General features: G+C 36.3%; 1 protein-coding gene across 11 annotated transcripts in view; it reads right to left on the minus strand.

Moving 5' to 3' along the window:
- Positions 1 to 23,423, minus strand: part of HDAC9 (histone deacetylase 9) — a 972,671-nt gene that overhangs the window by 746,362 nt on the left and 202,886 nt on the right. For 2 of the 11 annotated variants that reach the window (XR_011488684.1, XM_070470510.1), the window contains exon 1: positions 9,089 to 9,144. The exons of 1 other annotated variant lie outside the window; for it this stretch is intronic. Coding sequence is in view for 9 of the 10 variants with exons in the window: in XM_070470510.1 (XP_070326611.1) it covers positions 9,089 to 9,104 (16 nt within the window). In the remaining variant the exon portion in view is untranslated. Of the gene's footprint in view, positions 1 to 9,088; positions 9,189 to 23,423 lie in introns of those variants that run through there. 8 more of the 11 variants (XM_070470385.1, XM_070470464.1, XM_020901439.2 and 5 more) reach the window with 7 other exon arrangements.

The following is a 23,423-nucleotide window of genomic DNA, read 5'->3' on the forward strand; positions in this document are numbered from 1 at the left end:
AACATAGACCTGTCTGACTTACATCTGCCACAGTACCTGAACAGTCCTACATTAAGTGCTACTTTAGGTGCAGACATGAAGCCCCCGGTGAAGATGCATCTGGGAGTGAACACATTAGGCCAAGAAGAGTGGCTTGTGAATCACTGCGAATAAACAGACTTGACACATCAGCATTAGTAACTAGCAGGCCTCTGAGGAAGGGAATGTAGAACTGACAACATTTAAACTGGTTTTAAGAGAGGAAAGAGCAGAGTGAAACCCCTTAGGCCTAGGCCCTAACAGGAAAGCAGGCTTATGAAAAGAGAAAAGCCAAAAGGTAGGAAAATGTCTTTAAATAATTTTACTCGTTGTCTAGACCAACCTCTTATTTTGAAAAGGTGAAAATTTAGGACCAAAGAAACTCATAAAAAGGGGAATGCCAGCCTTAAAACAAACACTGATGGTGTCACAATTTTACCTAGCACTGATGCCACTTCTACTTCTTCCAATAAATCACACTCCTTTTTAAACAGGGTCAAAAATTTGTTTGATGTAATATAAAAATTCCAAATCAAACCATGTCATATTTATCATCACAAGAATCCAACTTAGCTTTGAATGCTAATCCACTACAATAATGCATATTGTGAGGAGAGAAAAGAGAAAGTATATGGAATAGAAATAAGTTGATAAAGGATTTTAAAACAAAAGTAAGCAAAAAAGCAAAAGAAAAAGTTCATAATTTTTTTTAACTCCCACCATTACCTGTGGGCATTCCCTAAGCATAGAATCTCTTTTGTCCCTACTTTTCTTCATTTCATGTGGCTTCCACTGAAGACTCTAAAATATTCATCTCCAGTTCAGCCATCTCAACAAAGACTACATCCCTATCTGGAACTGCTCTGAAAGAGCAGACTCTTAGATGTCCTGTTGCCATGGCGAAGAGAGGTCCAGATAATGAACACAGTACTTCGATCTTCTTGAAGGAAGGCACAGAGGACAAAATCAATCTCACTCTGTATGCTCTTTCTGTGCCTCTGTTAATAAAACCTCCATTCTACCACCATGTTTAAAACAGTCATTTTGATCTTAGGCTCATCCTTTATCCATGAATGCAGACAAATCACAAAAGATGTCTACCCTTTTCTAACAGTGCCACTGTTCTCAACCTCGGTGCAAGGCCTCACGGCCATATACCTACATTTCTCAAACATTCCTTGACTTTGTTTTATTCTTTCCACTCTTTCCCTTGTCAATACATCCTAGAGGCATAGACATTTTTTTAATTGTGAAAAAAACATATAGCATGAGATCTACTCTCTTAATTTTTTAAGTATAACAGTACAGTATTGTTCGCTACAAGCATAGTGTTGTACATCAGATCACTGGAAGTTTTTCATCTTGTATGACTGAAACTCAGTATCCATTGTACAGCAACTTCCCATTTCCCCTTCCCCCAGTCCCTGGCCACCACCATTTCTTGCTTTCTCTCACTATGAGTTTGACTAATTTAGATAACTCACAGAAGTGGAATCATGCAGTACTTGTCCTTCTGTGACTAGTTTATTTCACTAAGCATAATGTGCTCAAGGCTAATTCATGTTGTAACATATGACAGGATTTGCTTCTTTTTCTGGCTAAATAATATGCAATCACATATATGTTATACATCATCCACTCATCTGTTAACGGACATATTGGTTATTTTCACCTCTTGGTTATTGTGAACCGAATATGAAAAGAACACAGGAGTGCTAATATGTCGTTGAGTTACAATTTCAATTCTTTTGGATAAATACTCAGAAATGGGATTCTTGAATCATATGTTAGTTCTATTCTTTAATTTTTGAGAAACCTCCATATTGTTTTATATAGCTCTGCTCCACTTTACATTCCCACCAATAGTGCATAAGGATTCCAATCTCTCCACAACACCATCAGCCCTTGTTATTTTGTTTCATTTTTAATGTCTATCTAACAGGTGTGAGGTGATGTATCATTGTTTTGATTTGTGTTTTCTTGATAAGTAGCAACAGTGAGCATCTTTCCATATACCCACTAGCCTTTGTATTTCTTCTTTGGTCTTTTTAAATCAGATCACTTGGTTTTTTTGCTATTGAGTTGTAGGAGGTTCTTATATGGGTTGACTATTAACTCCTTATCAGAGCTTGCAAATATTTTCTCCCATTCCGTAAGTTGTCTTTTCACTCTGTTGGCTGTTTTCCTTGCTGTGCAGAAGCTGTTCAGTTTGATGTAGATCCACTTGTCTATTTTTGCTTTTGTTGCCTGTGCTTCTGGTGTCATATCCAAGAAACCATTGCTGAGGCTAATAATATAAAGCTTTCTCCCTATATTATTTCCTAGCAGCTTTGTGGCTTTAGGTATTATGCTTAAGTCTTTAATCCATTTTGAGTTAATTTTTGTGTCTGGTGTAAGATAATAGTCTAATTTTATAGACATAAGCACTTAAAAAACTCGAATTTCATATCTTTTTTAGGTGTGTGTGTATATATATATATATATATATATGTATCAAACTTCAATTCAAATTAAGAAACAATAAACAAAACTTCATAACTGTGTTTATTTTCAGGTGGGTAAAAGGGGTGGGGAGTCACACAGGAGGATTCATTGATAATGGTTATATTCAATTTCCTAAATTGGTTATGTGTACCTAGTAATTTATTATATTTATACATATTTCAACACAATTTTAGACATATGAACTATAATATAATATACTGAAAGCCAAAATGTTTCATTTTAAAGAAAGAGATGGGGCCTTTTAGGGTTTTTTTTAAATATATCTAATAACTTTCAAGATTACTTTTTAACATTAAAACTTCCCTAATATACACTTTCACATAGGAACTAAAGGTTCAGACTCTGATGTAAAAAGTCTTAACATCCATTGGGTGGAGCACTGTCTTCTACTTCTACATATAGATAAATTCAGTTAGAAATTAATTCTGCAGAGGCATTTTATACAAATGTGCTTTACTTTTATTGATTCATTTCATTTCACCAAGTATCAGGATCAGTATGAAATTCAAAGATCACTTACTATACCAACTTGGTATACCATGAAAAACACAGTATGAGATCCCTACTTGTTTGCAAAAAAAAAAAAAAACAAACTTAAAAACTATGATCTCCAACCCCTCAGGGTGGGGCACTCACTATCACATCATAGTCAGTATGTCAGGTTTCTTAGCCTCTGCACTACTGACATTTTTGGCCAAATAATTCTTTGTTTTGGGAGCTGCCCTGTAGGTTGTAGGATATTTAGCAGCATCCTTGGCCTTTCCCCACCAGAAGCTAGTAGCATAATTTGCCCCAAATGTGACATTCAAAAATGTCTCCAGACACTGCCAGATATTCCCTGAGTATAAAACTGTCCACAGTTGAGAACCACCTCTGTGAATGACACCCATGAGAGATGCCCTCAGCAACAATACCTAGCCACCTTGACACTGAAAATACAAATATGAAGAAAGTGCAGACTTCAAGCAATTTTCACTTTAGGGGAGACAAATTCAGACTGGAATAATTGGTTAAATATCATTAAGAATCAATTTATTTATTGCTACTTAGGAAAATAACATAACTTTTAATAACATGACTCTTAAATCTTATGTACTTACTGAAGTAGTCAATAGTAAAACTGATTAGCAACTTGTCAAAACTCAATAACATCTTAAAGAAATTAAATATTCAATTTATTGTATATCAATCAGCTCCACATTACCAAATTTCATGATTTTTTTGATAATTTATTAGCTTTTAATTATCACTGGATATGGGGGCTTCCCTGGTGTCTTGGATAGTAAAGAATCTGCCTGCAATGGGGGAGACCTGGGTTCAATCCCTGGGTTGGGAAGATCCCCAACCCAGAGAGAAGGGAATGGCTATCCACTTTAGTATTCTTGCCTGGAGAATTCCATGGACAGAAGAGCCTGGCGGGCTACAGTCCATAGGGTCGCAAAGAGTCGAACACAACTGAGCAACTTTCACTCACATGGGTAACAATTCTTTCCTCCTGAATATTCAATGCCTTCTGGTTTTCTGTTTTGTCTAACTACTATGTATTCATCTCCTTTACTGTCTATGTTTCCTGTCTTTTAAATTTTGGAGTTTCCCATGGTTAAGTTCTGAGCCCTCAGTTTTTCTCACTTCTTACCATCTTCTTAGGTGATCATATCTATTTCTATGGCATCACATACCATCTTCATGCCATCAACTGCCTACTTGACATGCTGCCTCGAATCTTTCAAAAGCATTTCAATTGAGATGTCCAAGACTGCTCTTCTTCCAATCTGCCCCAGCTTTATACATGATAGCTCCCTTGATCCAGCTGCTCATGCCACAGAATTATGATCGCTATTTTCCTCACTCCTACTTTCACATCCAATTCTTTATCAAGTTCTATTGATTACATTGGGTCTCTCAACTCTGTCCACTGGCACTACTTCTTCCAGGCTACCATCATTTCTGGACTAGGCTACTCTAATGGTCTTCTAATTTCTTTTCATGTGTCTTAATCTTGCTTCTTGAGAATCTGTTCTCTACTCTGTAACTAATTTAAAAATAGCATTCAGATCATGTAACTTCCTATGTAAACTTTCAATCACTTCTTATTGCACTTAGAATAATATGAAACCTCCCTACCATGACTGCTGGGCCCTGCACATTCTGGACTCTTCCGCCTACACTTCCAAGCAACTGTCCCCCTTCTATATGTTTCAACCATACTGGCCTTTAATCTCTTTCTCAGAGAGGCCAAACTCTTTACCACTCTGGCAAATGCAGCTCACCTGTGATAAGAAGGATCTTTCTGTCATTCCGGCTCATCTTAAAGTGAACCTTTTTTGACAGAGGCTTCCTATGATCCTCCAAATTATATTACAACATGTTATATAAATATTTAACATGTATCATAACAAATGATTTATAGGCCACTCCTATGAGCTTGTATCATTTTGCAGGTAAAGAAATCGAGGCTTAGGAAAGTCAGCAAAAGTGAAAGTGAAAGTGAAGTCGCTCAGTCATGTCCGACTCTTTGCAACCCCATGGACTGTAGCCCACCAGGCTCCTCCATCCATGGAATTTTCTAGGCAAGAGTACTGGAGTGGGTTGCCATTTCCTTCTCCAGGGGATCTTCCCAACCCAGAGATTGAACCCGGGTCTCCCGCACTGTGGACAGACGCTTTACCATCTGAGCCACTAGGGGATCCCCCCAAATCAGAGAGTAACAGGATTCGAACCATGGCTTTCTTATCTCTTATCCACACACACAAACTGCCTTCCCTGATGTCGTTGGTTCAAGGAAGACAGAATATATTTTATGAACTATAGCTTCACTCATATCCTACAACTGTGTTTCATCCACTGGTCTATAAACCTTCTGAGGGTAGGAGTTGTGATTATCGTTTTCTGAAACTTTAAGGCAAGTGACACTAAAAACTAACTGAAAGGCTAAAAGAACAAAAAGGAGAGAACTGATTTCAAGGAAAAGTAATGCTTTAGGTATTTAAGACTTTTAATATAACATTTAATCCCCAAACATTGGTGACACAAAAACAGGACAAATGTTAAATATTAGGATAGACATGGAGGATTTGGGAGCATGGAAACATTGCTAGTCAGTCACCTCGTGGCAGTGACTAAGCCCATCAGAAGTTATATCAATGCATCCTCTAAGTCTGTGAGTGTCTTTCTAAGGGACAGTCAGGGAGTTTTGGATGGACACGTACACACTGCTATATTTAAAATGGGTAACAAACAATGACCTACCATATATAGCACAAGGAACTCTGCTCAATGTTATGTGGCAGCCTGGATGGGGAGGGAGTTTGGGGGAGAATAGATACATGTATGTGTATGGCTGAGTCCCTTCTCTGCTCACCTGAAACTATCACAATATTGTTTGTTAATCAGCCTATACCCCAATACAAAATAATTTTTTTAGAAAAAAAAGGAAAAGAAATTACATTAGTGCATCAAGCTAGATGGCAATTCTGAACCTGTTTTTAACCATAGATGGATATGAAAATTGCCAACCCTGAATTCTACTTTTCTAGCTATAAATCCTGTGTTCTCAAAAGATAAAGACATTACAGGGAAAACATACACAGACAGTTAATGGAAAGAATGATTTGCAGTCACCAGTACTAAATTGTATCTTTGTTTTCTCAAAGACTTAAGAATCCAAGGATGCTTTATAACAGTGATGCTTCCCACTTCACTCCCTCCACCACTGGCAGCCTCAACTCCATTTATCCTCCCACTTCTCTGCAAAAAGATGGCAAGATTTCAAATCTCTTCCAATGTTTCTAAAGGAAATCTTGGCTAATTCTATCAAGATTACAAAAGTACTGTAGTCAATGAAGGAAAGATAAAAGTAAAGATGAAAGATTGCTGAATGTACCCAGTTGCCTGATAAGTCGATCATTCTATATCTGATGTTTTCCTTTTTAGTTTGAAATTCCAGACACCATCCCTTTCAGTGAAGGAAATTTTGTTTAAACACTATTACTCCACTGAAGGGAAAAAAAATTCTCCCAAGTTGTGAAATTAACCTCTTCCTTCATTCACACGTTTGGTTCTATTTTTACAGTTGTACCAGTAATCTAAAAGAAAAAGCACTGAAAGTTAATTTCAGGTTTCTACAATGTCTGACTGTGCATGTCCCAGTTCTCTACAGCACCTCCCGGAAGATTTGGCCAATTTCTATTTCTGTAGCGCATCAATGTTTATCGTTTGTTTTACAACAGCACTGCATGTTCTCAAAACTTGACTTAGATGAATTTCACCCATCGTTTACAAAAACTTAAGAGAGATAAATGGCCTTAAAAACAAAATCCACCACTGAGGCATGGTTAATTTACTAAAAGATCATTTCTTTTTTTACCTTCTCAGTTCAATATTTACTTCATTACAGTGGTAACTCCACCCTCCCACCCCCACTAGCCTCTGTATTTGTCAAGATTTTTGACAAATTTCCAGCTTATGATTAGGCATTATGAAAATTCACCATGAGAAAAAGAAAACTATTGCTACACAAAAGCTTTTCCAATTTTAGTATATGTGCTGCTGAAGTGAGCACCACAAAAGCTCTTCCATTCCACTTGTTTTAAAGGACTATTGATGACTTTCATCTTCAGGAAAGCTACAATCCAAACTGTGGATGCATTTTGATTGCACATATATAAATAAACTGATTCCTTATGAACAAATGCTCTAAGACTTGGTTAAGTCAGACAGAACTGGAACAAAATCCTGAATGTTGCCTATTCGCTGGGTAATCAAGTAAGTTTCTTAAACCATCTGTGCCTCAGGTCCCTTATCTATATTATATATGTTATCTTTGAAAATGCCACCCAGCACAGTATCAGGCACATAGTAAATGCTCAGTAAATAGCAGCCATCAGTATCTGTATGAACACCATGGAGAAGTAAGAGAGTGGGGAAGGTCCTCACCACCCCATTTGTTGCCATTAGACCTTTTCTATCCTCATTACTAATGAAAAAAATATCGGGACAACCTGTGGCCCCAGAAGGCAGAGGTAAGCCTGGAGAACTCTGTCTCTGAGAGGAAAGAACATGAGACTGGATGTCAGGTGGCCTCCCAGGCCCCACAGGGCTGCCTAAACCCAACTACAACACACCCCCTTGCGGGGAGTAGAGGAGCCTATGACTCTTCCCTCAGATGGACAACTCCTTGCTCTGTGAGCTTAGACAAATTTCTACTCCCACATCTACAAAATGAGAGGACGGACAAAACCATCTCTGACACTCATTTCAGAGATAACTAACTCATGAGTTGGTGTTGAAGTTTTTCTGGACCCAGGAGCAAGAAAGAGATCTCAGTGCAGATTTTTCTTAGACTCACATCACAAAATAACCAGGAGAAAAACAAGAGTCAGAAGACAACCAAGTATATTCAAACATGTTTGCTTCCTCTTTGAATGAATCTCATTCCCACTCAGTTCAGTCAGTTCAGTCGCTCTGTTGTGTCTGACCCTTTGCCACCCCATGGACTGCAGCATGCCAGGCTTCCCTGTCCATCACCAACTCTTGGAGCTATTCAGGAAATAGCTGTGGGGCTAACTTACATCGAGTACTCTCTGCTCTCAGCAATTTGCAAAGCTTAATAGGCATTGCCTCATTGTCTCCTAACCTGGAAAAATCAGTACTACTATTATCCTATTATCTTCATTTGTCAAGTGAGGAAACTGAGACATAGAAACATTGTGAAACTTCCATAAGGACACTGAATTGCAATGGAATCAAAATTTGACCCTAGCCTGACTCCACAGTCGATGATCTGAACTATTATCCTCTACTCCCACTTCCACTGGTAAAGCAGCCATTGGGAAACTGGTTTGCTTTCTCTGATTCATAACTGAATTTCTACGATAATATGTCTCTAAAAATTACATTACTCAGCTGGTATGAGCCTTTAGGAGATTCTCGGCCTCTTTCATTTAACATTCACAATAGGCACATTTCAAACACTACAATTCAACCAGATTAAAGTGACACAGAGGTATGGATGAAACTCCATGGGTTCTGACTTCATAACTCTCAAAGGTATATGAGAGCTGCCCGGATAATCTATGCACTGTTCACTCTACTTTTGTTTGTGTTTGAGGTTCACCATACTAAAAGTTAAAAGCAATAAACAGTTCAATCACAGAGACAATAACCTAAGAACTTAAGCTGTTTCAGGATCCAGAAGGACATCTGAGTTCACTAAGTCAATGCCTCTGCTGACAGTTTCAAAGTCAGGATTTCAAGAACTGAGAGTGCAGGAACTTACTTGCCAAGAATTTTATGAACACAAGGATCCTCCCCTCGGTATATTTCAGTCTCATCTATCCAGAACAATAAAGACATCCCCAGAGGTGAACCAGCTGCTCACTCAAATGTTTGCTGTTGTTAGAGCTATGGTGGCTGACGGGAAAGGCTTTTGCTTCCCTCCTTGTAAGAGGCTTATCTTTCCACAGTCCACAAATTACTAAAGACTATCTGCATAATCAAACTTTAAAACTTCTGCCCCAATATCCTTTTCACAGCTGTCGTACACGATTAAAGGAAAGAAACTTACCCGTTCTGTTGTGCATTCCCTCTTTGCCAAAATGTACTGTGGTTTCAAAAACTAGCCCAGTTCTTCTGAACTTTTCTGCATCGGTTATAATATTAAACAGCCACAAGGAAGGGAAGTGGTTAGTCAACTTGCTAATTTTATCAGTCCCTCCCACTGGTTAAATAGTACCTGATGCTACAGACACAAAATCAGTTTTCCAGCTTACTTCCTTGCTACAGCATGACTTTATAAAAACAGCATAATTCAAGGGGAAGGACAGTGAAGGTATCTAGTTTGTAGGCATGAGAAAGTTAATGAATGAACATTTTAGTAGTATTAATAAGTCTAACAGACTAAAAAAGTGAGCGATTCAACAAAATGAAGAGGAGGAGGTGCAGACAGTGTGTGTCAGCTGCACCATCTCCATCAGCTGGGTGGGAAAGGGAGTCATTTTAATGCAATCAGAGGACGGGTGGGAAGTAGCTGATGTTTCATTTGTTGATAAATTATTCTACCCTGGAATGGAGCCAGTTTACCAGATATAGATACTTTCACAGTGTGGGGCCCTGGCCTGGGTGATTCTCTTCCTCTGGAGTTTAGCAGTTAAAACATAGGACAAAGCAGTAGATACATGCCTCTGGATGAGAGAAAATACAAAGTCCTCTGAGGAAGCTATAAACAGTTTTCCAGGTGAAATATTGCAATAAGTGAGCAGAAAATGCAGGACTTAAGACATTTTTAATGAAATAAAATACTTTTATATGTTGATCCAACTTCAAAAGATTGCAACATATAAAAACACTGTCACCTGAGAATCATCAGAGCCATCACTGGCTCCCACTAACTGTGGGCAAGCAGACTTTAAGCGCTGCAGGGCTTCCCACCTTTAAAGAGAAAATAAATAACCAGATTTTCATGTAAATCTTCTTTATCAAAATACTGGCAAAACCCTTTCAGATTACATAAAATTTGTCTTCAGGCTGACGTGATCTCTGCCCTAGGTATTAGATGCTCAATAAAAAATACTGTAATGACATTTACAAAATACGAAATATCAAAGATACGATATTCAATATAACGTGAAAGTGACCAAGACTTTGGTCTCACTTTGTAAAAAATATTTATAGATGAATGATATAGAATAGTCTCTGGAGTAGCTGCCAATGTGTTAACAGGAATTTTCCATGGATATGGTTTTTTATTTTCTATTTGCTATTTTCTAATTTTCCCAAAAATAACATAAGGTTTTACAGTAAGAAATATTTATTTTAAAAAAAAAATCAAAGGAAAGTAACTATGAAAAACCCTCTGAAGATATTCAGAAAGGACCAGAGTTGAAATGGATTGACAAATGAAGAATCTCTCAAATACTCAATTCTGCTCTGTCTTGAGCACTGACTAAAGATCAGATGTAAAAATTAAGCTGTCTGCAAATCAGAAGAGGGATGTACCCAAATAATAAGATTCATTACCATATGTCTCAGATATATAAGTCATTATTTTATCTCCTTTATTAGGTAGCCAGAGCTCACACAAGCAGGATTTAAGACTGAATGCATAACACAGAAAGCATTTAAATAATTGTGTGCCGATCCAGGGCTTGAAAAGAGATAAAAAATAAATTTCCCTATGAGCTAAATGGACATGAGTTTGAGCAAGCTCCGGGTGTTGGCGATGAACAGGGAGGCCTGGCGTGCTGCAGTCCGTGGGGCAGCAGAGAGCCAGACATGACTGAACAACTGAAATGAACTGAACTGATGAGCTAAATGATAATAAATGTAACCTTTAAAAAGAAGGTCTCTACCAATTTAACTACATTTTCCTATTTACAAAATTAATATTAGAAGCTGAGTCATGTTTGATTTCAATAAAATTATTTTATTAATTTCCTCTAAGGCTTAAGAAACACTTTATGAAATCTCTTTTATAAGCCAGTCTAATCCTTCAGTCTGTTGAAGACCTAGATCACATTTTACTCCTTTAAAAACTTATCCCCCTCCCCAAATTAGAAATATTTAATTAGAAATGTTTCAAAATTGATCCTCCTAGGCATCAAGCATGATATCCTGGGAAAACATGCCAACATCATTTTAAAAATCATACTTAATAAGACCATTTAAAGTGCACTCTATACACATTTAAAATTCTGCAGTTACTACTGAATTTTTGCAAATTATGAAATGTGTCGGTTACTGTATATAAAGTAATTGTTAGAATCATAGTAATAGTTGTGGAACTGATAATGTAATTTTGGAGATGTTACCTTATTTTTTGTTAGGGAGTACGGTCCTGCTGCTGCTTACTTTGAAAGGAAATTCACTCTTTCCCCAGTCTTAAGCTCTAGGTTTATTGATGCTTCAGTCCTTAAATATGTTTCTAAGTTTATTCATTTCCATTGTGCAGAATCCAAAGACTATAGAGCTTATGAAGTAAATCTTTTCTTTCAGTTGTATCTTTCAATTCTGATGACAAAAGCAGATGTTTGCAGGTTTGAAAGCTGCTAGTTCGACATTATTGGGGAAACCAAGGTAAACAAAAGAAAAGTACCAACTGCCCAGCATAAAAGGAGACATGAAAAAACTATTTCATAAGCTGAGTATCACCCAACACATCTTTCTGAGGAAAGGATCGCAAAAGTAGTCTCTTTAAAATGCTTTAATCATTTGATTAAACTTGCTGCTAAAGTGATTATTTTTAGCCAAGATCTTGCTTATTAACATACATTCAAAGAATTTTTACAACTGCCAAATGAATACAACATATCTAATACTTGCTGAAGAGAAAGGGACACCATCCTGGGGTTTGTGCATCTGTGTGTGTGTCTTCCTCAATAAATTAACATATAGTATTCAACTTCACTAGTAATCAAATAAATGCAAATTATTAAAGATTAACATTTTTACCTATCAATTCATGCTAATACATGACGATTGAGAAGGTCTCTCATATATTACAGATAGGAGTATAAATTGGTACCTTTCCTGGAAAAAAAAAACCATCACAGTATATCAAGAATCTTTTTTAAAAGTTCACACTTCCTGAGAATGACTCTATTTCTAGGAATCATTTCTAAAGAAAAAATAATCAAAGATGTTGATTTTGATTTCTGTAAGTAAATGTCTATCCCACTGCTACTTTAAAAGCTGAACAACTTTAAACCATCTATATCCTGAATATAAGGGGAATAATCAAGGAAATTATGATATAATTATAGGATAGACTATAACATAACCTCTATAAATCATGACATTAAAAATATTTAATGACACTAAAAATATTCACAACACAATGCTCAGTAAGGGGAAAAGACACAAAAATATGTATGTATTATTATCCCATAATCTTGGAACACAAACACACACTCCACTCACACCTTCACACTTCACATGCAAAATGTATCATACACATTTGATAGAAAACAGAATCTTTTAAAATGTCCAAAACATGAACAGGGATTATTTCTGAATGGTGTGGTTATAGATAAATTTTATATTCTTCTTATCTCTTTTATTTATTTTTGTGTGTGTATCTCTATATTCTTTTTATCTCTTTTAAAAGCAAGTTTTCTACTTTGAACACCAGGGCAAAAATAAAATTTGTTTATTCAAAAATATTTGCAAAAATATTTGTACTTTACATGAGTGCTAGAATCTTATGTATCACAGTGTCTTTTAATTGATATTTTGGACCAATTTTATCTTGTTGTTACTTTAGCTTTATGGATTTTTATTTTATTCCTTGATAAAGTGAAGCCCGCCTGGCAACCCAGGATATTTAAGCTGAAATCAGCCAGCCCCATGTTAACAAAGAAAAGATTGTCAGCTAGTCATCTTTTTAGATACTTCACAGGAGATCCATTTACTCTTCAAAGTAGACTGCTAAAATTCACATCCAATTTATTGTATAACTAATAGGCAAAATTTTACCTGGGACAACAGCCATACTGAGTACTAGATTTAAATCAAGTGAAAGAGAAAAGAATTTATCTTTATTTGGTCTTCATAATACCAGATGCTTGAAAGTTTTTTTTTAACTCATTTAATTATCACAACCATCCTGAGGGTTCAGTTTTCTTACATTCATTTTACAGATGAAGAGAGTAATTTATCCAAAGACTAGGTAAATAGACTAAGTCCTCATATTTGATAAATGGAGGACCGAACCGACTACAGATAATTCTGACTATAAAACCAATGTCCAGCACTATACGGAGAGGTTTCTTTTGGAATCCAGATAGTATACCTATGGTAGTCTTAAAATTACTGACAACTTAAAGAACAACAACAAAAAAATCTTTGAGGATCATGCATTTAAGGAGATTAAAAATGGGAAATAAACTTTTCTCCTCTATAGTGACTACAGTAAAAGATTAAATAAGAGCTAACAAAGAATAGGAAAAAGCATACAACTGAATATGTAACTGAGGACATCTTTTCCAAACCAAGTTAGGATACAGATCTAAACATAAGAAACAGGAGTACTATATACATACAAGTGTGTGTGTTTAAACTGACCTCTTGCATAGTTTTGTAAATACTAAATAAAACTCATAATTATTTTCACTGATTTTAGAGGGGTAAAGTTTTAGTCATCTTATAAATGCACTTTATCACAAAATGAAATAATAAAAAATATATGAGGACAAACGTAAGTACTGTATCATAATCTTATACTGAAAAGCCATTGCTAAGTGGAGACTTCCCAGACTTCTTTCTGTTTATGTACAGAAGATCATAGTAGCACTGCAGAAAATGAAGTCTGGGTAAACTGACCGAACTGTATACTTAGTGACATGAGGCAGGGTGTGAACAGCTATCTGTCTAACTCCCCAGGAATGGTTTTTCTACCTCTTAATTTTGCCCCATGCTGTGAAGGGGTAGGTAGAATACTTCACAAACAGAGGAACTGAGAGGTTTGTTTTTATTTGTTTTTAATATTTTTCCAAAATTTAAAGCATAAATTGGTTGATCCTGACATTCACTACTGTTTCCCTTTGAACAAATGATTTAATTCCTAAGGCTGAATGTTCCCATCAATAAATAATGATGATAATCTCCAAAAGTTCTGGAAAAGTTAATGACTCAGTGATTAAATGGAATGATATCTTAGAACTTAAAAATCTCTGTTTTAGAGCAACACAACAAACTTGACATAAAAATTCAGCGGTATCCTTTGGAACTGTAAATAAAGAATTAAGACACTATGGGCCATGTGTACTGACAACCCACTCTGCAAAGAGGAATGATAATCAGTTCATCAAATTATGGTCAGTTACAATTTCTGCTACATAAACTTGGTGTTTAACTAACTTTAAAAATAAATCTTACTCACCTTTGATTTACTCTCTCTCCTTATATTATTACTAAGCTCTACTATGAAATGTCCCCCTATACATTTTGAAGTGTATTTTGAGTGTTAGTATACCAAGGATCAGAAAAGGGTCAAAGGTTTTCACATGTTCTTTATTCCTTTTGAAAAGTAGTGCCTAAAACTTATCCAGAATTTCCAACAATTCTTTCAACTTTAATTCCAAGAGTGAGAAAATTTTATCATTCAAACAGTGTTAGTGCTGTTCACGAGGAGACTGGGCTATACTAAGTGAAGACATGCCTTCAACCAGGCAACAAAGAAGAGGGAATGCCCAGGTCCATTTAGTTATAGACTCACTCTGCAATGCAGTTACAAACCCTTTTGCCTTGTGGGGTATAAGGGGTAAGGTCCTCATAAACTCACATACAATCAAGTGAATTGAATTGTTCAAGAAGTTTTCACCAAGTGATAATTGCTTTCCCTCAGTGCAAATACATGACTTTCCTTTTTGGAAGGGGTCCTGGGACCTTGCAATGTCCTGTTGAAGACAAACAATCATGATGTATCACTCTCATCTATTCCCCTAGGAATTGAAATATTTTCATTTCTCAATATTAGAGAGCCTGGGCCACCATTTCAGGATTTTCCTGAGAAATATCCATAACATACCATCAGTCACTAGCTATACTGTCTCAGAAATATAATTAAACACCCTGCCTTTATTTTCTCATTTACAAAAAGTGGGATTATAATGCCTATTTCATAGAATTGCTGTGAGTATTCAGTAAGGTCAATTATATAAACAGCCTTCATACAGGAACTAGTACATTATAAATGGCCAAAATGGAAACCTGCCATTACTACAACTAGTCAAAAACAATATTTAAACAGTTTTCTCCTACCCATTCTAAGAGGGATGTTATAATGTCTTTTCATTGTATGTGTATGTGTATGTTCTTTCAATATTTTTTAAGATGACTCTAGGCTCATTTGGCCCTTCTTCTAGAAGACTTACTATACAGTTTTTAAAATCCTTTCAGGATCCACAATCCCACTGAATCAGCAATAAAACGTGTACTGCGTGAGATTCAGGCAAATAACTATTCAACAGAAGTCCCTTCAATTTTTAATTATTCCTTCTTCCCTCTCCAATTTCACTGTTATTCTCTGATTTTTAATCTTGAAAGCCAGTCAGGGTACATTATTTATGTTATATTCAATAGGGAGAAAAAAGAAGAAAAAGAATTTTATTCAGGACACTAACTCTAACCTTGAAATGTTATTTTCTGAACATTTGTTCTGCTCACTGAGCAAATTTTAGTCTTCAAGTCAGATGTCTAAATACAGTGCTTGAGCTCTGTTTAAGGCTAAAAATATAGACTTTTGCACAAGGTGATGGTTACAAAGGAAGGTGTTTACAATATGGTTCAACAGAAGAAGCTAATTGAACATTAGCTATACAGTTCAGCCAGAAGAATTTCTCATCTCCACTGAAGCTTTGAAGTCAAATTATCCTTTGAAATACATTTTTCTTGAAAAGAAAGTCAATTAAGTAAGGGTTTCCTGAAGTCCTTCACCAGATTCTCAATTTTCTTCACATGAAACTGGAAGTCATGGAAGTCTTTGTCAGCCTCTCTCTCAAATAGAGTACCATTAAAGCATGCTCCACAAAGAGTAACCCTGAACAGGAAGTATGGTTACAAAGCCCATGAAATATCTTCTTCATCTTAAGAAAAATCTATTAATAGAAGTCAATGAATAGTTATGATACTTAATAATAACACAAAACACATAGCCACCATCTGAAGTTTATTATCCTTCAGGAAACACAAATTATTGCCTGATCCTGTCTCAGACTCACAGACAAAGCTCTATTCCATCTAGAAGCTCATATTTGGTCTTCCTCAGGTATATCTCCCCGAAAGTAAAAGATCAAGAAGGTCCAGATGGGAACAGCAGGATAAAACAAAGCCCTAAAATGGATAGTCCTGACACTGTTGTCAAATGTCATTTGAAGTCCACTTAATTTTTAAAATGCTATTCCTTTCAGAAACTGGAAAAGACGAAATTGGATGAACAAAGGTAGATTAGGATACATGAAATTTTTGATGTGCTCATGAACAATTACTGCATAAATGAATGAATGAACAGAAATGGTCTTAATGATATTAGAAAATCTCAATAGATTATTTTATTATCTGAATCCCCTCTTTAAACATTTATTGTAAGTAAGTTTCATGAGGCTCACCTGTCTTTTTTAATACTTTAATCTTCAGGGCCTAGAAACATATCTGATAGAGATAGTTCCTTAACAAATATTTGCTGAATGGATGAATACATTTTCACTTTATTTTTATTTCCCTTCTAATCTTTCAATCATTTTTAAGGGTGATTCACAATTATTCTCCTAAACCTCTGAGAATTCCCCTGTTCAACACTAAACAGAGGAGATAAGTGAAAAATGGAAGTCATAATTCCTTAATAAAATTTTCATGCAAGAAATAATATTTGGCCAATTTACACATGGCACGTGAATTAAGCCTTTGAGAAAACTAGTTTCTAGGCAACAACTGTCCTTATTAAATGGGTAAAATGCGAACATACACACATACTGGAAATACATTTGGCATCAACTTCATCATGTAGTCACTGGGTAGAAAAGATCAGAGCATGAAAATTTTCCTAATCATTTCTTTTATAATTATAACATAACAATCAGAATTGCCTATACACTTACTTTTTAGTGAGAACATGGGTAAAATTGGTGGTGTGAAATCCATGCAGGAAGAGAGCAAGACAAAACAACTAAAAAAGAAGAGCAAAATTTTAAACTCCAAAGAAAGCATATATAGACTGTGTGTGCTAAGTCGCTTCAATTGTGTCTGACTCTGCGAGCCATGGACTAGTGGTGTACCAGGCTCCTTTGTCCATGCAATTCTCCAGACAAGAATACTGGATGGCTGGTCATGCCTCCTCCAAGGGATCTCCCCTACCCAGGGGTCAAACCCATGTCTCTTACATCTCCTGCACTGGCAGGAGGGTTCTTCACTGGCCCCACCTGGGGGGGCTCCTTTATCTAGACTACGTTGGATCAAATACTTTTAGGAAAAAATACGCTGTTTTTACATGAACAGTTTCTCTCTCTTTTCTTTTTTTCTTTTTGCAATTTAGTTTCACTTTATTGAATGGTGAATTGAGTTTGATACATGCCTGACACTGGAGTTCAGAATTTTTCAAATTTATTTCTAAAATGACAAAGTTTACTTTAAAACTCCCAAACTTCCACATCCATGTTTCTCAGTTCCAGAACAGAATAGCTGCTTCCATAGCAGAGGCAGTTCTTGTTATGGTGGTTAAATGTTCAATAGAAAAAAAATCATTATTCTTTCTGGAATTACCAAACACCTCTTTCATGCCTTTCAAAGTAACCTTTTAAAACAGCATGTGAAATGCACAAAAGATTATGTCTCTATATATAAGCACATATTCACAATGTCCTAGGGCATTATTTCAGCAAGGAAAATTTCTGATGTTTTAAAGTCAATTTTTAAAAAAATGCTAAAGAAATAACTGCATCACACAGAATGCAAGTACTTCTCTCTTACCATGTTACATTAAAGGCACATCTAAATTTAGACATATGTAGATAAACATTCCAATCCCTGAAAAACCCTAGACCACAGAGGTTCTAGGGAAAAGTCTGTATTATATTAAACATGAGACTCCATTTCCTTGTTTTGAATTATTGGTGCTGCTGTGGCAACAGCACAATAGAGAACTTTGTTGCACTCTCAGCAAAGCTATTTATACTATTTAACCTCTTCACTGGGAATTCTTCCTCTACAGAGTTCTTCCATTATTTTAATAAAACAGTCCATTCAAACTTTTTTTTTTAATTGTTGCTAAATGTGAACAAACAAAACACAGCTTTGAACCGTTTAAGGGCAAACATTCCGGACATAAAACTAATATCTTGAATTATTTTAAGTAACTGAATACCCATTTCACAGATCACAGAATTCTGAAATAAAAGGATCATTTCCTGAAAGAAGTGCCATCTGGATTCTGAATGCTCTGAAAATTTACCAAACTATCCAGAAATGGGAAATGGCTGGTTAACTGATAATTAAAATACTTCAAAGGAGAACTTTTCAAAGAAAATTCAAGATGATGTTCCTTTCTGATTGTAGGATGAAGTAGGGACATAGACCTGGAATAGGACTAAAGTCAACAAGTTGCATGAAGATACACATCACAAAATTTTCTTTATCACTTCCCTCTGGAATAGTTAAATTAACCAAGCAAACTGAATTGATCAACTTGATTTAACATGTGGAACTATATAAAAAGTTTCCTTTTAATTGGGAAATTGGCTAAACATCTAGTTTAATCAAACCTAAGATGTTTTAATAAAATTTTTTGAACACAGTAACTCAAATTAATCTTCATATTTGGAAATGACCAAGACATTTGAAAGGAGTTCTTAGGAAAGGAGAAAATGAAGTAGGGTAATTAACCATCAGTGAGTCTGTTCCAATGTCTGAGAAATGTTTGGAGTGAGGGGTGATGTAAGCTAAGATTTTAGAATCAGGCAGAAATGATTAAAATGGAAAGAAAGGATTATAAGTCTTATGTATAAATGATAATTCCACTTCTCCAGCTTCATCACCGACTATTCCAGGTTGTTTGTTGTTGTGTGTTAGTTGCTCAGTCGTGCCCGACTCTTTGTGACCCCATGGACTGCAGCCCACCAGGCTCCTCTGTCCATGAGATTTTCCAGGCAAGGATACTGGAGTGGGTTGCCATTTCCTTCTCCAGGGGATCTTCCCAACCCAGGGATCGAACCAGGATCTCCTGCACTGCAGGCAGATTCTTTACCAACTGAGCTATAAGGGAATACCAACCCCCCCAGGTACAAGGCATTTTTCATTTCTAGCCAGCACCGCCCATCTTCTACTCATCTGCACTTGATGCTCGACTTGTCAGCCCTTTCTCCCATCCTTTTGTGCTAGCAAGCTCACGTGCACCTTTTTCAATCAGCTATCTTCTCCATCCCCTGCCAACTGTCCCTCACTCAAGCAGAGCTTGCAGCTGTTTCTTCAGCATCACAGGCCATCATTCCTACTTCTGCCTGAGTACTCACACCTTGTCTTCATGAAAGTTTTTTGTCTGCTTCTCACACTACGCTGGGGCCTCCTCTAAAGCAGAATTCACAGAAGATTCACTCATTCATCTTTGTACCTCCAATTATTTTAGAATTGTGCTATAATTACTGAATGACTGGGAGTCATGGTATCAAAATGAATTTAAAATAAGTAATAAAAAACTAAAACATGTTTTCAAAAATAACATGTTTCAAAATGCAAGTTTGCTCATAGTCGAATGCAAGAAGAGATTTAGAGTATGAAGAAGACTGGAAGGGATACAAAAAGAAAAATTTAGGAAAAGAACAAAAAAGCCACTTCTGTTACTGTTTACCATGGCTGCAAACAAACTTAATTATTGAGAAAATATTCTCCAATTAAAATTTATTTTGAGGTGAATATTATAAAAGCTAAAATAATAAGCATTATTTCTAGTATTATATTTGGCTTGTTTAAAAAAGTAACTTCAAGAAGTTGGCATTTCAACTATTCATGATTTCATTATAAAATGTAACACCACCCACTTTCTATGAAGAAAAATATCATGTATTCTCCTTATTAAAACCTATGCCCTCTAGAGGTGCTCTGTCAAGCTGAGAAATAGCACGTCAGTAGACATAATATGCTACAGAGACAGATGTCCCTATTCAAAATGCAAATTCAATGATCAATCACAACTCAGAGCATTTCTGAAAACCAAAGTGCCACAGTTAAAACACAATTACAAAAAGAAATGCTAAAATAATATCAAGAAGTTGATACAGGATGAATGCATTACCCAAGAACTGCAAGAGTATTTGTAGAACATGTGAGGATTTTGTGTTTTGCTAAGGTTCCATAATAAAAATTTTAAATGTATTGTTAGGGGAATTACTACACCAAGGTCCATACTCGCTATTGGGTGAGCTCTCCTTTGCCTTATCCTACTTTGCTTGGAGCTATTTGGAGCTATCCATCTGATACACATACCTGGCCTATCGTTAATTCCATTTCTAGTTTCACAAAGAACTTAGGGTAAAATAAATGATATACCCATCTGAATACACAGTCACAAAGAATAGCAAGGAGAGATAAGAAAGCCTTCCTCAGTGATCAATGCAAAGAAATAGAGGAAGACAACAGAATGTGAAAGCCTAGAGATCTCTTCAAGAAAATTAGAGATACCAAGAGAACATTTCATGTAAAGATGGGCACAATAAAGGACAGAAATGGTATGGACCTAACAGAAGCAGAAGATATTAAGAAGAGGTGGCAAGAATACACAGAACTATAAAAAGATTTCATGACCCAGATAACCACAATGGTATGAACACTCACCTAGAGCCAGACATACAGGGATGCAAAGTCAAGCGGGCCTTAGGCAGCATTCTATGAACAAAGATAGTGGAGGTGATGAAATTCCAGTTGAGTTATTTCAAATCTTAAAAGAAGATGCTGTTAAAGTGCTGCACTCAATACGCCACCAAATTTGGAAAACTCATCAGTGACCATAGGACTGGAAAAGGTCAGTTTTCATTCAAAAAGACAATGCCAAGGAATGATCAAACTACCGCACAATTGCAACCATCTTATATGATAGCAAAGTGATGCTCAAAATTCTCCAAGCCAGGCTTCAACAGTCCATGAACCAGAACTTCCAGATGTTCACACTGGATTTAGAAAAGGCAGAGGAACCAGGGATCAAATTGCCAACATTCATTGGATCATCAAAAAAAACAAGAGAGTTCCAGAAAAACATCTACTTCTGCTTTATTGACTATGCCAAAGCCTTTGACTGGGTGGCTCACAACAAACTGTGGAAAATTCTTCAAGAGATGGGAATACCAGACCACCCTACCTGCCTCCTGAGAAACCTGTATGCAGATCAAGAAGCAACAGTTAAAACCAACATGAAACAACAACTGGTTCCAAATTGGGAAAGGAGTACATTAAAGCTGTATATTGTCATGCTGCTTATTTAATTTGCATGCAGAGAATATCATGTGAAATGCTGGGCTGGATGAAGCACAAGCTGGAATCAAGACTGCCAGGAGAAATATCAATAACCTCAGATATGCACATGACACCACCATTATGGCAGAAAGCAAAGAACTAAAGAGCCTTTTGATGAAAGTGAAAAAGGAGAGTGAAATAGTTGGCTTAAAAGTCAATATTCAAAAAACTCAATATCATGTCATTTGGTCCCATCACTTCAAGGCAAATAGACATGGAAACAGAGACTATTTTGGGGTGCTCCAAAATCAGTGCAGATGGTGACTGCAACCATGAAATTAAAAGACATTTGCTCCTTGGAAGAAACGCTATGACCAACCAAGACAGCATATTAAAAAGCAGAGACATTACTTTGCTGACAAGGGTTCATCTAGTCAAAGCTACAGTTTGTCCAGTAGTCATGTATTGATGTGAAAGTTGGACTCTAAAGAAAGCTGAGCACCAAAGAATTGATGCTTTTGAACTGTGGTATTGTAGAAGACTCCTGACAGTTCCTTAGACTGCAAGAAGATCCAACCAGTTAATCCTAAAGGAAATCAGTCCTGAATATTCATTGGAAGGACTGATGCTAAAACTCCAATACTTTGGCCACCTGATGCAAAGAACTGACTCATTTGAAAAGACCCTGATGCTGAGAAAGATTGAAGGCAGGAGGAGAAGTGGGACAATGGAGGATGAGATGGCTGGATGGCGTCACCGACTCAATGGACATGAGTTTGAGTAAGCTCTGGGAGTCAGTGATGGACAGGGAAGCCTGGTGTGCTGCAGTCCATGGGATAGCAAAGAGTGGGAGATGACTGAGTGACTGAGCTGAATCGAGCTCCTAAGCATGGCTTTGATTTTATATGTATGTTACCCTTAACTATACATAGCAGTCCAAACCTATCTTTCAGATTCATCTGTGATTATGTGTACATATATGCACATATATAATATGTCTAGTTCATTCATTATTAAAGCCACCTAACTCCATTGCATGAAAAACCCTCAAAGTACTTATCCAATTTCCTATTGATGGATATACAGATTGATTCTAGTTCTTCATTAATATAAACAATGATGAAATAAACATTCCTGTACATGTCTCTTTGTATGCAAAATGAGAAAGTATTATTTTTGGATTATACTTCAAAATGGTATTGCCAGGCATTAGAATTTACACAACTTTTTATGTATGTATGAACAAATGACTGTCTTAAGAGGTACTAACTTATACTCTCCAGTATTATGAAAGTTTATACTGTCCCATATCTTCAGCAACACTTGGTATTGCAGAACTTTATATTTTGTCAGTCTGATGGGTGAGCTAAATTGGACAATATTTATTTTTAATTTGCATTTCCCTGATCAATATTTTTAGATTTTAGTGGTCATTTGAATTTCTCTTGATCAGAATTAACTATTCTTATTTGTTCTGTTTTCCACTGGGTTTTGCCTTTCTTTTTGGTACCCTAAGACAGAGGGCCTGAAGAACTATGGACAGAGGTTCGTAACATTCTACAGGAGGCAGTGACCAAAACCACTGTCAAGAAAAAGAAATGCAAAAAGGCAAATGGTTGTCTGAGGAAACCTTACAAGTATCTGAGCAAAGAAGCAAAAGGCAAAGGAGAAAGGAAAGATATACCCAACTGAATGCAGAGTTCCAAAGAACAGCAAGGAGAGATAAGAAATCAATCTTAGGTGAACAATGCAAAGAAACAGAAGAAAATAACAGAATGAGAAAGACTAGAGATATTTCCAAGAAAATTAGGAAACTAAGGGAATATTTCATGCAAAGATGGGCACAAAAAAGGACAGAAATGGTAAGGACCTAACAGAAGCATAGGAGATTAAGAAGAGGTAGCAAGAATACACACAAAGAAAACTGTACAAAGAAAAGTGTTAATGATAGGGATAACCATGATGGTGTG

This window comes from Odocoileus virginianus, chromosome 1 (assembly GCF_023699985.2).
Source record: "Odocoileus virginianus isolate 20LAN1187 ecotype Illinois chromosome 1, Ovbor_1.2, whole genome shotgun sequence".
NCBI classification, from domain to species: Eukaryota; Metazoa; Chordata; class Mammalia; order Artiodactyla; family Cervidae; genus Odocoileus; species Odocoileus virginianus.